This window comes from Staurois parvus, unplaced genomic scaffold (genome assembly GCF_062004578.1).
Source record: "Staurois parvus isolate SC_StPar_1 unplaced genomic scaffold, SC_StPar_1.0 ptg001723l, whole genome shotgun sequence".
NCBI lineage: Eukaryota > Metazoa > Chordata > Amphibia > Anura > Ranidae > Staurois > Staurois parvus.
In genome coordinates this window covers 1,048,239-1,060,575 of record NW_028319519.1, presented here as the reverse complement: position 1 = coordinate 1,060,575, position 12,337 = coordinate 1,048,239, and the positions used below count along the sequence as shown (strand labels likewise).

Sequence of the window (12,337 nt, the reverse complement as noted above, 5' to 3'; positions counted from 1 at the left end):
GGGGTGCTGCCATTTGCCCCACTGACCCTGGCGAAGGGGGTGCTGCCATTTGCCCCACTGACCCTGGCGAAGGGGGTGCTGCCATTTGCCCCACTGACCCTGGCGAAGGGGGTGCTGCCATTTGCCCCACTGACCCTGGCGAAGGGGGTGCTGCCATTTGCCCCACTGACCCTGGCGAAGGGGGGGGGGGTGCTGCCATTTGTCCCACTGACCACAAGCACTATGTAGTTTTATTTTACTCCCTCTGACTACAGTCCAGACCCCCAAAGACTGAAAGCCAAACTGGAACCTTGTTTTAGAACAAGGGTGATTTCCCCCACCAGTAGGAGGGTGTAGGTTCTCATTTATCAGGTCTACACACCTGTTGAACCCATTACGAGGACCTCCCAGTGTTTCTGCAGGATTTGTCATGTATTTGATATTTTGGAATATGACAGAAATGGGGGGGGGGGGGGGCGGGGTAGCAGAAACATAGCCAGGAATTATGGCTTCTGATGTTGGCTGGTAACTCAGCCATGCCAGACCATAGAAATACAGAAGGGAGATCAAAACCAGATGAAAGAGTCCAAGATCATTTTAATTTGTTGGTGAACACGTCATAAAAACACAGCCAACACATTTTGGGGGCAACAGCCCTTCAATACAGGATAAAACCTGGATGGACTTCACAGAACCATAGTAGAACCAGTATTGGACTCTCCACATGGGGTAACAACTTGACAGCAGTTGCTGAGTAGCAAATGACCATGCTAGACTGTGTATGTCTTGCCCTGACGGAGTCACAGAGACGTGTCTACGTTTATTCATGTTCTTTACCATCCTGAACCTGTTTTTCATTCTGCAATGTGTGATGGTTTGGCCGTCCTACACCTGTTTTGACAGTGTTGCTTCTAGCTCTGTATCTGTTTTAGTGGGCCGCATGTTACAGTTAATCCAAAGATCTCAGGGGTCTCGTATGCAGGTCTTGCTTTAAAAGTATCCTCTTTGCTGATAATTCCCAGATGATTCTCAACAATGCTCATACATCCCTCCTGAATCTCTGTCCCACTCTTGAATGATGAAACTCCCTTCAGGTTAGTTAGATAGCAGTTTGTTGTTTTATTTTTCTAGACTGGGGATGAGTCAGCCTGTGAGACAGGAGTTCACCTCAGCACAGGCTGGTAGGCTCTAACAAAGGGGTCTCCAAACCTTTTAAAGAAGGGGCCTGTTTACTGTCATTCAGTCCTTAGGGGGGCCGGACTGTGGCCAACGGGAATACAAAATATCCCAGCATCAGTGCAACTTGATTATTTGGTTGTGTAACTCACTCTCCACTATTCCATTTTTGTCCCCAATTATCACCCCCTACTACTTCGATGATTGTCCATCATTCAGGGCCAGGACAAGGGGTGGGTGTGAGGGATGGCTGCTCTGGGCACAATGCTTTCCTTCAGTTAGAAGACTGATAGGAGTATCGTATCGACAATGGCATCACTACTCCTGTCAGCCCAGTGCTGAAAGCAGCGAGGAGAGAGCTGGGATGTGGTGCAGGCTGTGTTCTCTCTCCTCCTCCTCTTCCTTCCTGCCAGTGCAGTGCTCCTGTATTAACAAGCAGGCGGTGGCGTTCAGACACACAGGAGCTGTACTAGCAGGAAGGAGGCAGGGGGAGAGAGAGAACACAGCCCACACCGCCGAGGGCAGAAGTGTGCAGGTGAGAGCCGGGAGTGGACAGCCGTCAAAACAAGCACGTGCCCAATGTTTAAACTGAACTGCACAGTGATTTTGGACAAGCAGGTGACTGCTGGGCAGAGGATCCCGTGAACTTGCACATCAAGTGCTCCTAATAGAAGATTAGGTTCAGAAGAATGTGGCCACTAGAGTCTTCTATAGACATTTCTTTACCTCTATGACAAGTTTTAGGGAACATAAGCTTCACGACAGTTGGCACATGTCGCACAAGGGAACTGGCCCAATTTTCTTACCTCAAGGGAACTAACTCTCTAAGAATTAGTCATCAGACCATTGGCTGAAAACAGCTTGACCATTGATGGTCATCTCATATCTAGTACCAAACTGTGGCTCCATGGTTGTGGGCAGGAGCCAGTGAAGCTGATTTACTACTAGATTCACGAGGTTCAAAGATGTGTGAAGATTCACTTCCATTATCCAATCATGTGAAAAGACACTTCTTTGTTGCTTATTTCATCTGCACCTGATTGGATAACTGAAGTAAATATTCACACAATGTATAGCGTTAACCTTCTCAAATTGGCCTCATTATCTTTAGCAGGGATATCAAACTATTGAGGTGTTCAAAATGTATGAGAAGAGAGTGGGTGGTTTGACCCACCGGCCTCTATCCATAATCAAAAATTGTGTGGACCAACTTGTTAAGGTCTCGATTTTGAGTTCTTATTGGTATGTATATTATATATTAATATTATTATGTAGATTTAAACATTAACTGGAATACATTTAGTTTGCTAAAACACTGTGTGCCATAAACAAGTACTTTCATTTAGTCAAGTTCCGTTTTTACCATTTTTCATCCTTTTTTCCCTTCTCAGGCGCTGCTGATTTACTTCAGCCTCTTTCAGCTATTTCCTATCTACATACGCTTTCTTTGGTGCCAGGTAAACATCATTGCTCTTGAGTTGATTTCTGATAGTAGCAATGGTGGACCATGCCTATTGGCACAACTGCTTGTAGTCTACACTAATGATGAGCTAAGGTTTGGGCCAGACTGGGTTTGACCTGAACCCGTAGCTTCAGATTTCACATGATAGCTTTAAAACTTTCTACCCTGCAGTCAAATGTAACAAAGGGGTAGGGTTGCATGTATTGGATATAGTACAGAGGTGCAACTAGAAGACAGTTGTCACCATATTATAGGGCGTGCCTTCGTTAAATTTGATGTTCAATCTTATGTTATGCCCTCCAGGTACATTAGATAGAGACTGGGTAGCAACCTGGGTTTGAGTCAGCCTGGGAGAGGCAGTGTGCAGGCTTGAAGGTGCCAAGTCAGCATGGCTACACAGTGTCCTACCCTTATCCATAGCACTGCAAAAAATTTTTCCATGGTGCAGGAGAGCAGACCTGGATGCACGGCATCATTTACTGCTATTTTTGAAAGGTGGACTCTGTTGTGAAGGGGGGACACTCTGTTGTGATGGGATAATTCTGTTGTGATGGGAGGGACCTTAATGGGAAAGGGGGCTTCTGATGGGATGGGGACAACGCTGGTTTGAAGGAAATGATGCAATGGGGAACCATAATGTAAAAGGGTCTGACTCTGAAGTGATGGGTGTGATCTGATGTGAAGGGAGAACTCCCACACTAGGTGCCAAGGAGTGGGTGACGTCATCATCCAGTGCACCTGTCAGTGTCCTTCAGCCCAATAAATACAGTTCAGGACTGGGGTGTCTCAGGATTGCTTTTAAAGGGTGCCAGGACTAAAAAGATTGAGATATGCTGGCCTAATACATGTGTATTTTATTACAGCCATATAGCGATGGAGGGAAGTAAGAGAGATTAAAACATTAATGTGCTGACATTATGCCCCCTGACTTTATTACTGCACCCCCAGATCAGACAGGCTAGATCCGGCCCTGATCGTACGCTTCTTTTTCATTGCAGTTCCTAATAGATTCCAATCAGAAGCAATGTGCCATCATTGAATTCTTGAAGGAGGGGAGCAGGCTGTCCAACATCCACAGAAGGCTTCGGAATGTTTACGGTGACGACTCCATTGACAAGAGCAATGTGCACAGATGGATGAAGAAGAAAAGGAAACCAGCACTGAAAGTGGTTGTAAAGGCTGAAGGTTTTTTATCTTCATGTTTCCTATGCATGAAGGTAAAAAATCCTTCTGTATGCAGCAGCTGCCCCAGCCCCCCTAACACTTACCTGAGCCCCCTCTCGATCCAGCGATGTGCATGGGAGCACAGGCTGTCCTGGGTCTCTTCCTCCTCGATGGCTGAGACAGCGAAGTGAGCCAGTGGCTCCCTCTACTATCAATCATAGCCAGTGAGTAAATAAGGAGAGATCAGGGAGGGGGGGGGGGGGGGCTGAACCATGCCTGTGTTTGAATGGACATACAGAGCAGCCGCTTAAGAGGGAGCCTTCTTGGGTGCGCCCATAGCAAGTAACTTGCTCTGGATGGCACTTGGTAGAAAGGTGGGGCCAGGAGCTCTAGCGGAGGACCGGAGAAAAAGGAGGATCGGGGCTGCTCTGTGCAAAACCACTGCACAGAGCAGGCAAGTATGATGTATTTGTTATTATTTTGTAAAAAAAAATAATCTGCCTTTAATATAACTTGAAGACAAACCACTCCTTTTAAAGGAACCACCCTTCCTTCCTCAAGAACTCCATGAAGGAAAGTTGCTTCTGCTTGGAATCCATTATATATCTGCAATGAAAAAGAAGAAGACAAATTTCTATAGAGGAAGATTTGCTCTGCCAACATGGACAAAGAAGGGGGAAAGGTCCTCTACTGGGTGGGACTTTGAAGGCACCTTTTAACTGCTGATTTAGTAGTCTATTTACAAATCTGTACCTTCAAAGTCCCAACCAGTAAAGGACCTTTCCCCCTTCCTTGTCTATACTTGGGGAAGCACAGTGGCTAAATGGTTAGCACTTCTGCCTGGCAGTACTCGGGTTGTTGGTTTGAATCCCAGCCACGGCACCTCCTGCCTGGAGTTTGCCTGTTCTCCCTGTGCCTGCGTGGGTTTCCTCCAGGTACTCCAGTTTTCTTCCACACTCCAAAGACATGCTGGTAGGTTAATTGGATCCTGTCTAAATTGGCCCTAGTATGTGTATGTATGAATGTTAGGGACCTTAGATTGTACACCCCTTGAGGTTTAGAGACTGATGTGAATGTACAATATATATGTAAAGCGCTGCATAAAAATGGATGGCGCTATATAAGTACCTGAAATAAATAAATATACTTCTAGGGATGTTGGCACCCCTTGTATTGTATCCCCCCCCCTCTCCGTCTCTACCAACATGTGAAATTTGAATGATTTATATGGGAATAAAAAAGTTATGCCCTCTCGTGCATTACTTTCAGAACAGACCTCGTATAATAGTAGAGTGACTGTATTTCAGTTTATTTGGGCCATGACAAATTGTTTACTACTTTTACTTTGAATATTCATTTCCAGTTTTCTTCTCCCGATCATCTTGCTTAGCGCAGTCTTGAACTCCTTGTTCCTCATTGTATAAATTAGCGGGTTCAGCGTTGGAGTGATTACAGCATAGACCACAGGGGTCAGCTTCTCTTGGTCGCTTACCTCTTCAGAACTATCCCTGTAATAGGCAAAAATGGAAGTGCCGTAAAACAAAGACACAACAATCAGGTGAGAGGCACATGTGGAAAAGGCTTTGTGTTGTCCTTCTTTAGACCTAATTTTCAGTATGGTGGAAATAATGTGGATGTAAGAAACCAAAGTCAGAACGAAAGACCCAAGTCCATAGGCTCCTCCAACAACAAAGAGGATTAGCTGAGTCGGTAGAGTGTCATCACAAGCCAGGTTCAACAGGGGTCGGATATCACAAAAAAATTGGCTGATGACATTAGAGGAACAGAAGGATTGTTGAAAGGTACGGGTGGTATGGATTGTCGAGTTAATGAACCCACTGATCCAGGAGCCGAAGGCTAAAACAACACAAGTAGTAGGATCCATGACAGTCACATAATGCAAGGGATCGCAGACGGCTACATACCGGTCATAGGCCATGACGGCAAGCATGGAGCACTCAATGCTGCCCAAAGCTATAAATAAATACATCTGAACAGCACAGCCTAGGAAGGAAATGGAATTGGTCTTTAAAAGAACATTAAGAAGCATTTTCGGAATGGTGACCGAGGTGTAAAATATCTCAAGGAAAGAGAGATTACTGAGGAGGAAGTACATGGGAGTGTGCAGGTCAAGACTGAACGACGTGGTAGCAATGATAAGTACATTTCCAGTTAGGGTTAGTGCATACAACACAAGAAATATATAGAAGAGAGAGATCTGTACAGAGTAAAGTTCTGGAAATCCAAGGAGGACAAACTCTGAAATTCTACTACTGTTCACCATACTCCTGGACGTCAGTAGATGGCTATTATGGGTTAGGACCGGCTAAGTAATATCCCTTTATACTACAGGGAAAAAAAACACAAATAAAAAGGAATTAATCAATATGTCACGTTTTATTCTAAAATTAAGTTTTTCCATACAAATATAAGAATGGGACTAGTTTATTTTTTATTACAGAATAAGTCATTTTCATTTCAAGTTTGCTGGTCCTTTCACAGTCGGACCCGTTATTGCATTTTTGGTTTTTTTTTATTTGCACGTGTTAAAAAAATCAATTTTAGGCCTAATGATGACTTAACCTCCCTGGAGGTACTCCCGAGTGTAGCTCGGGGTAAAGTTTCAGTACCAAAAGCGGTAACCCCGAGCTACACTCGGGCTTACCATGCGGCGCTGCTCCGGCATCTGTTCACTTACCTTGTCCTGCGCTCCCGCGATGTCCCTCCTGCGGTGTCCCCGGCAATGTAATCCGGCGGATGCCGGCATCTGTCATCTAGGTTCCGTCCCCTGCAAGCGTCGGGACGTACGGGAGACGGAACGGCGGGAAATTTGAAAATGACCAAAAGTGACATTCACTCAATACACTAAAATCACATAGTATTACATTCCTGTATCAAACCATTTCACATACATTTTGTCCCGAGTGCTTTGTCCGGCGCCCTGCCTGCATTTTTACTGTTCTTTCTGCCTGGAAACTGAGAAACGTCCATGACGTCCAAAAAGCGTCCCTTTAGGTCAAAAGCAGTTTTAGACCGGCTAGAGAACAGCGATAGTAAATCAGAACCACTTGCAGAATTGAGTGATAATGATTCGTGGGGGAAATTCCTCATCAGACACTGAAAACGATTTTGCGACTTTGCTCAGTGATGTGTAAACTTGGCGCTATATTTCACATTTCAGTGTTTTTGATTTGATTATATTATTGAATTAAATTTATTATTATTATATTATTATTTTTTATGATTATTTATTAAATTATAATTTATGATTTCGTGTTTAAAATTTTATCATACCCAGGATGTTTACTAGACTCTTGTTCGGACAGATTTCAGTGAGTTATTCCTAAAAATTACAGGCCTACAATAAAAAAACTATATATTTCCATGCAAAAAAATGTACCGCTTTGAGCACAGAAATACTGACATAATCAGACCGCTAGGGAGGTTAAAACACCAAACTATTATGGACTGTTTTTGCATTCAGAGACCTTGAGAACAAAATAGTGGTAGTCCCACTTGATGGCCGATGTGCGATGTGGGCCCCCCACGGGTTGGGTGGTCCTGCTTTTGAGTGCCCCCTCAGCGTCCATCTCCATGGCTTGATGCCTATGGGGTGGACCGTTGAGGTGTGAACCCTCACTTTTTTGTGTGTATGAAGTACCTTGGTGGTGTGGCAAATTTTATTTATTTATTTATTTCTTGTCTGTCTCATGTCATTTCCTCTTCTCCCCACCTGAACATTCTATATGGTTGAGACATATATGTGAATATATCTTCAAGTTTACGATTCTTCTAATTACAACTATGCTATGAACTTACAAGAATATATACAATACATATTATGAAGCAGCAGACTTTGGTTCTCATTTTGTGAAATTTGTATATTTATATTTAAGTTACTGTCTCTTTGTTCTCCCACATGAACCCTCATAAAATATATTATTTAAAATTATGTGGTTCTAACATCTAAAGCGGTTATTGTGAATTTGGAAAAAAATGTATAGTTTTTATTGGATTGTTTGTGTGGAAGTTACTGTTGGAGGTACTCTTCATTTTCTTGTAAGGTTTTCAAATTTTTTATATCACACAATATTTGTGCAATGGTTTATCAAGTGAAAAGTATCAGGAAAAAATACACTAAACTTAATTTTAGGGCACACAAATGCAATATGTTACCAATTTTTCCAGGGAAATATGAAAGACATGGATGCCCCGTGTAAATAGATACCTAACATGTCAAGCTTTAAAATTGTGTGTGCCCATAAGATGATAACAAATTTGGGTACCTTATATTTTCCATAGGCAAAACTTTAAAAGCCCCTAAAGGTCATCACTTTAGAGTCAACCATGTATGATGGGCTTAGAAATAACATGTGTTGCACAAGCAGTGTTCTCATAGGTAGTTGTCCCATTGGGGGTGTGTTTATGGTCCTATGTTCATGTACACTATATTGCCAAAAGTATTGGGACACCTCTCCAAATCATGTGATTCAGGTGTTCCAATCCCCTCCATGGACACAGGTGTATACAATCAAGCCCCTAGGCATGCAGACGGCTTCTACAAACATTGGTGAAAGAATGGGTCGCTCTCAGGAGCTCAGTGACTCCAAGCGTGGTCCCGTGATAGGTGGCCACCTGTGCAATATGTCCATCCGTGACATTTCCTGGCTACTAAATATTCCACGCTCAACTGTTAGTGGGATTATAACAAAGTGGAAGCAACTGGGAACAACAGCAACTCAGCCACCAAGTGGTAGGCCACGTCACATGATAGAGCGGGGTCAGCGCATGCTGAAGCGCACAGTGTGCAGAAGTTGCCAACTGTCTGCAGAGTCAATAGCTAAAGACCTCCAAACTTGGTGTGGCCTTCCGATGAGTAAAACAACAGTGTGTAGAGAGCTTCACGGAATGGGTTTCCATGGCCGAGCAACTGCATCAAAGCCTTACATCACCGAGTGCAATGTAAAGCGCTGGATGCCGTGGTGTAAAGCACGCTGTCACTGGACTCTAGAGCAGGGAAGACGTGTTCTCTGGAGTGACCAATCACTCTTCTCTGTCTGGCAATCCGATGGACGTGTCTGGGTTTGGTGGTTGTCAGGAGAACAGTACTTATATTCAGTATTTTTCCTCCTCTGTGGTACAGCGATCTTTTAGCCTGAGCCGGCTCGTTGCCAGGTTTTTCCTATCAGTGTACTTGCCCTCCCTCCGAACATTTCTCTCCCTCTGCATCCATGTGCCTGACTCAGCTTGGAGAGGATATTGCCAGAGAGGGTTATCTTCAAATGGCTATTAATCTTTTATCAGTAACAAGTGCAGTAGGTGGGTTGAGGTGTGAAGATGCAGGAATGAAGGTGATCTGAGGAGTGAAGGTGCAGGAAGGAAGGTGATGTGAGGTGTGAAGGTGTAGGTACGAAGGTGATCTGAGGTATGAAGGTGCAAGATTTGGAGTGATCTGAAGTCTTGAGGTACAGGAATTGGGGTGATCTGAGGTGTGAAAGTGCAGGAATTGGAGCTAATTTTGAAGTGTAAAGATGAAGTAATTGATGCTGATCTGAGGCCCGAAGAAACAGGAATTGGGGCTGTCTGGGGTTTGAATGTGCAGGAATTGGAGCTATACGAGTTGTGAAGGTGCAGGAATTGGGGCTGAACTAGGACATGAAAGTGTAGAAACTGCAGCTGATCTGAGGCCTGGAGAAACATGAACTGGGTCTGATCTGGAGTGCAAAAGTGCAGGATTTGGGGTGATCGGATCTCTGTAGGTGCAGGAATTGGGCTAATTCAAGGTGTAAAGGTGCAGGAATCTGGGCTGATCTGGGGTGTGAAGGTACTGGGGTGATCTGAAAGGTGAAGGTGCAAGAATTGGATCATCTGGCGTGTAGAGGTGCAGGAATTGGTGTGATCTAGGGTGTGAAGTTGGAGGTATTGGGGTGATCTGAGGGATGAAGGTGCAAGAATTGGGTGATCTGGGGTGTAAAGGTGCAGGAATTGGTGTGATCCGAGGTGTGAAGGTGCAGGAATTGGGATGGTTTGAGATGTGAAGGTGCAGGAATTGGCCTAATTTGAGGTGCGATGGTGCGAGAATAGGGGCTGATCTGGGGTGTGAAGTTGGAGGTATTGGGGTGATCTGAGGGGTGAAGGTGCAATAATTGGGTGATCTGGGGTGTAGAGGTTCAGAAATTGGTGTGATCCGAGGTGTAAAGGTGCAGGAATTGGGATGATTTGAGGTGTGAAGGTGCAGGAATTGAGCTAATTTGAGGTGTGAAGGTCCAGGAATTGGGGCTGATCTGAGGAGCAAAGGTGGAGGTATTGGGGTGATCTGAGGGGTGAAGGTGCAAGAATTGGGTGATCTGGGGTGTAGAGGTGCAGGAATTGGTGTGATCTGAGGTGCGAAGGTGCAGGAATTGGTGCGATCTGAGGTGTGAAGGTGCAGGAATTGGGATGATTTGAGGTGCGGAGGTGCAGGAATTGGGATGATTTGAGGTGCGGAGGTGCAGGAATTGGGATGATTTGAGGTGCGGAGGTACAGGAATTGGGGGAGGTACATGAATTGGGATGATTTGAGGTGCGGAGGTGCAGGAATTGGGATGATTTGAGGTGCAGGAATTGGGATGATTTGAGGTGCGGAGGTACAGGAATTGGGGGAGGTACATGAATTGGGATGATTTGAGGTGTGAAGGTGCAGGAATGAGGGCTGATTTAGGTTCTGAAGGTACAGAGATTGGGTTTGAACTTTATTAGGGTGACCTCTATGACCTCATACTTCATTTCCAACTGTACATTTTGCGGACGTCCTCGGTTGACATATTCATTTCAACCCTAACATACTTGCCTTACAGCACGTCTTGGAACAGGGGTAAGTTGTCATTTACCATCCTTCATAGCTCGATGTTTTCTTACTGTTATTCAACTAGTATACAGCATTTACTGTATAAAAATTCCTTTTTGTGATTGTGTAAAATTGACATTTTTTATATAACTGGCACTCTCAATTTCTTTTAAAACTTTTTTTCGGCACACCATGCTCAAAAGGTTGTCTACCCCTGGTATATAGTCTACAGTATATATAAGTACCTTACACTTTTTTAAAAAAAATTCTGATACAAATGTAACAAGAAAGCCTGCAATAGGCACATATTTTTGATGCAATAATTGTATAAAAAATGTTTTGATTTTGCCAAAAATCAAAAATAAGTTTGCTATCTTTGTCCTGGGCCCTGGATGACCTTGTCCCAGCACTGAATACAACTGGCCCCTTGAGGGAACCATAATGCTGATGTGGCCCGAGATTACATAAAGTTTGACACCCCTGCTTTACAGGATCAAGAAAAAAATGCACATTTTTTACCTGCAAAGGTGAACTTACCCTTTAAAGTGGAATTAAAGCGGTAAACCCAAAACCAAAAATGTGATATATTGCAGCTTACCAATCATTAGATGTGGTGGCTGCATTCATTTTCTTTTTTAGGTTTTTTTTCCTCTCTGTTTTTCACCTGGTGATCTGGCTAGTATTACACCTCTTGTGTTAGAGCTTAGAGCGCCCCCACTGTGGATACAGGAGCACAGGGGGCACCTTTGAACAGCTTTCCCTTTCCTGCAGCTCTGCTCTCTGCACAGGCTATGTACAGCACAGTGATGATGTCAGTGCTATCTTTGCAGGGCAATGACTGGATTTGCAAAGGCATTTGGTGCACAGAAGGTGGATTTATATCCTTTTTGTTGCTATTGAGGAATATACATTATTTAAATGAAAGGTGTTGTGCCAGGGCCGTGGTTAAGAGGGTACGACCAGTTGTCCTGTACGGGGCCCAGGCCAGCAGGGGGGGCCCAGGCCAGCAGGGGGGGCCCAAGCAGCTGGGTGAATCAGATTTGTGGGCAAGGAGGGTGATCGATAGGGCACGGGGGGGTGGGGGTCAATTACTAGAACCAATCCCCTGTATGGCTCTCTGCAGCAGCAGAAAGCTGGCTTCTTCCCCTCTCCCTCCTGCTGGCTTTCATCTGTTGCAGAGAGAGCCATACATGGGATTGATTCCAGTAATTCATCCCCCCCATGCCACATCCATCACCCTCCCTGTGCACCATACATTTCCCGTTGTTGCCCAGGGCCCCTGTGTGCCCCACCCCTGCAGTGCTGCCGGCTTCCCTCCTCTCCTTTCCACCAACAACTGCAGTCCTACAAAAGGTTCCTTCAGGATGGAGAGTGGGGGAAGGGTCCAGTAAATGTGGTACATTTACCAGCCCCTTACTTTCCTGAATGAACGCAATGAGGGATTGGTACCAATCACTCATTGTGTTATTTATAACTGAAGCATAGTAAATTGTGTGTTTTTTTTTTTTTTTTGAGGGGGCCCTGTCAGGTTGGCTGCATGGGACCCGGGGTCTCTAACAGCAGCCCTGCCTAGAGCTCAGCTTTAATCCTACCCTACTCTAGAGGCTACGTCATCTTTTTAATACTGATACTTTAATAGGGAGATAAAACACGGTCCTACAAGACTTACCTTGCAGAACAAATGCAGAGTCATTGTTATCACATACAACATGTGGCTTTGTAATCATGAG

General features: G+C 44.6%; 1 protein-coding gene across 1 annotated transcript; it reads right to left on the bottom strand.

Moving 5' to 3' along the window:
• Positions 1-5,069: 5,069 nt before the first annotated feature.
• Positions 5,070-6,107, bottom strand: LOC149434628 (olfactory receptor 5B12-like). Its single transcript, XM_089663581.1, has one exon. The coding sequence runs from the start codon at positions 6,063-6,065 to the stop codon at positions 5,085-5,087; it is 981 nt and encodes a 326-aa protein (XP_089519707.1). The 5' UTR covers positions 6,066-6,107; the 3' UTR covers positions 5,070-5,084.
• Between the last annotated feature and the right edge of the window lie 6,230 nt (positions 6,108-12,337).

Excerpts from the sequence above, each read along its gene's own strand:
- LOC149434628 (XM_089663581.1), bottom strand. The coding sequence starts at position 6,065 with ATGGTGAACAGTAGTAGAATTTCAGAGTTTGTCCTCCTTGGATTTCCA.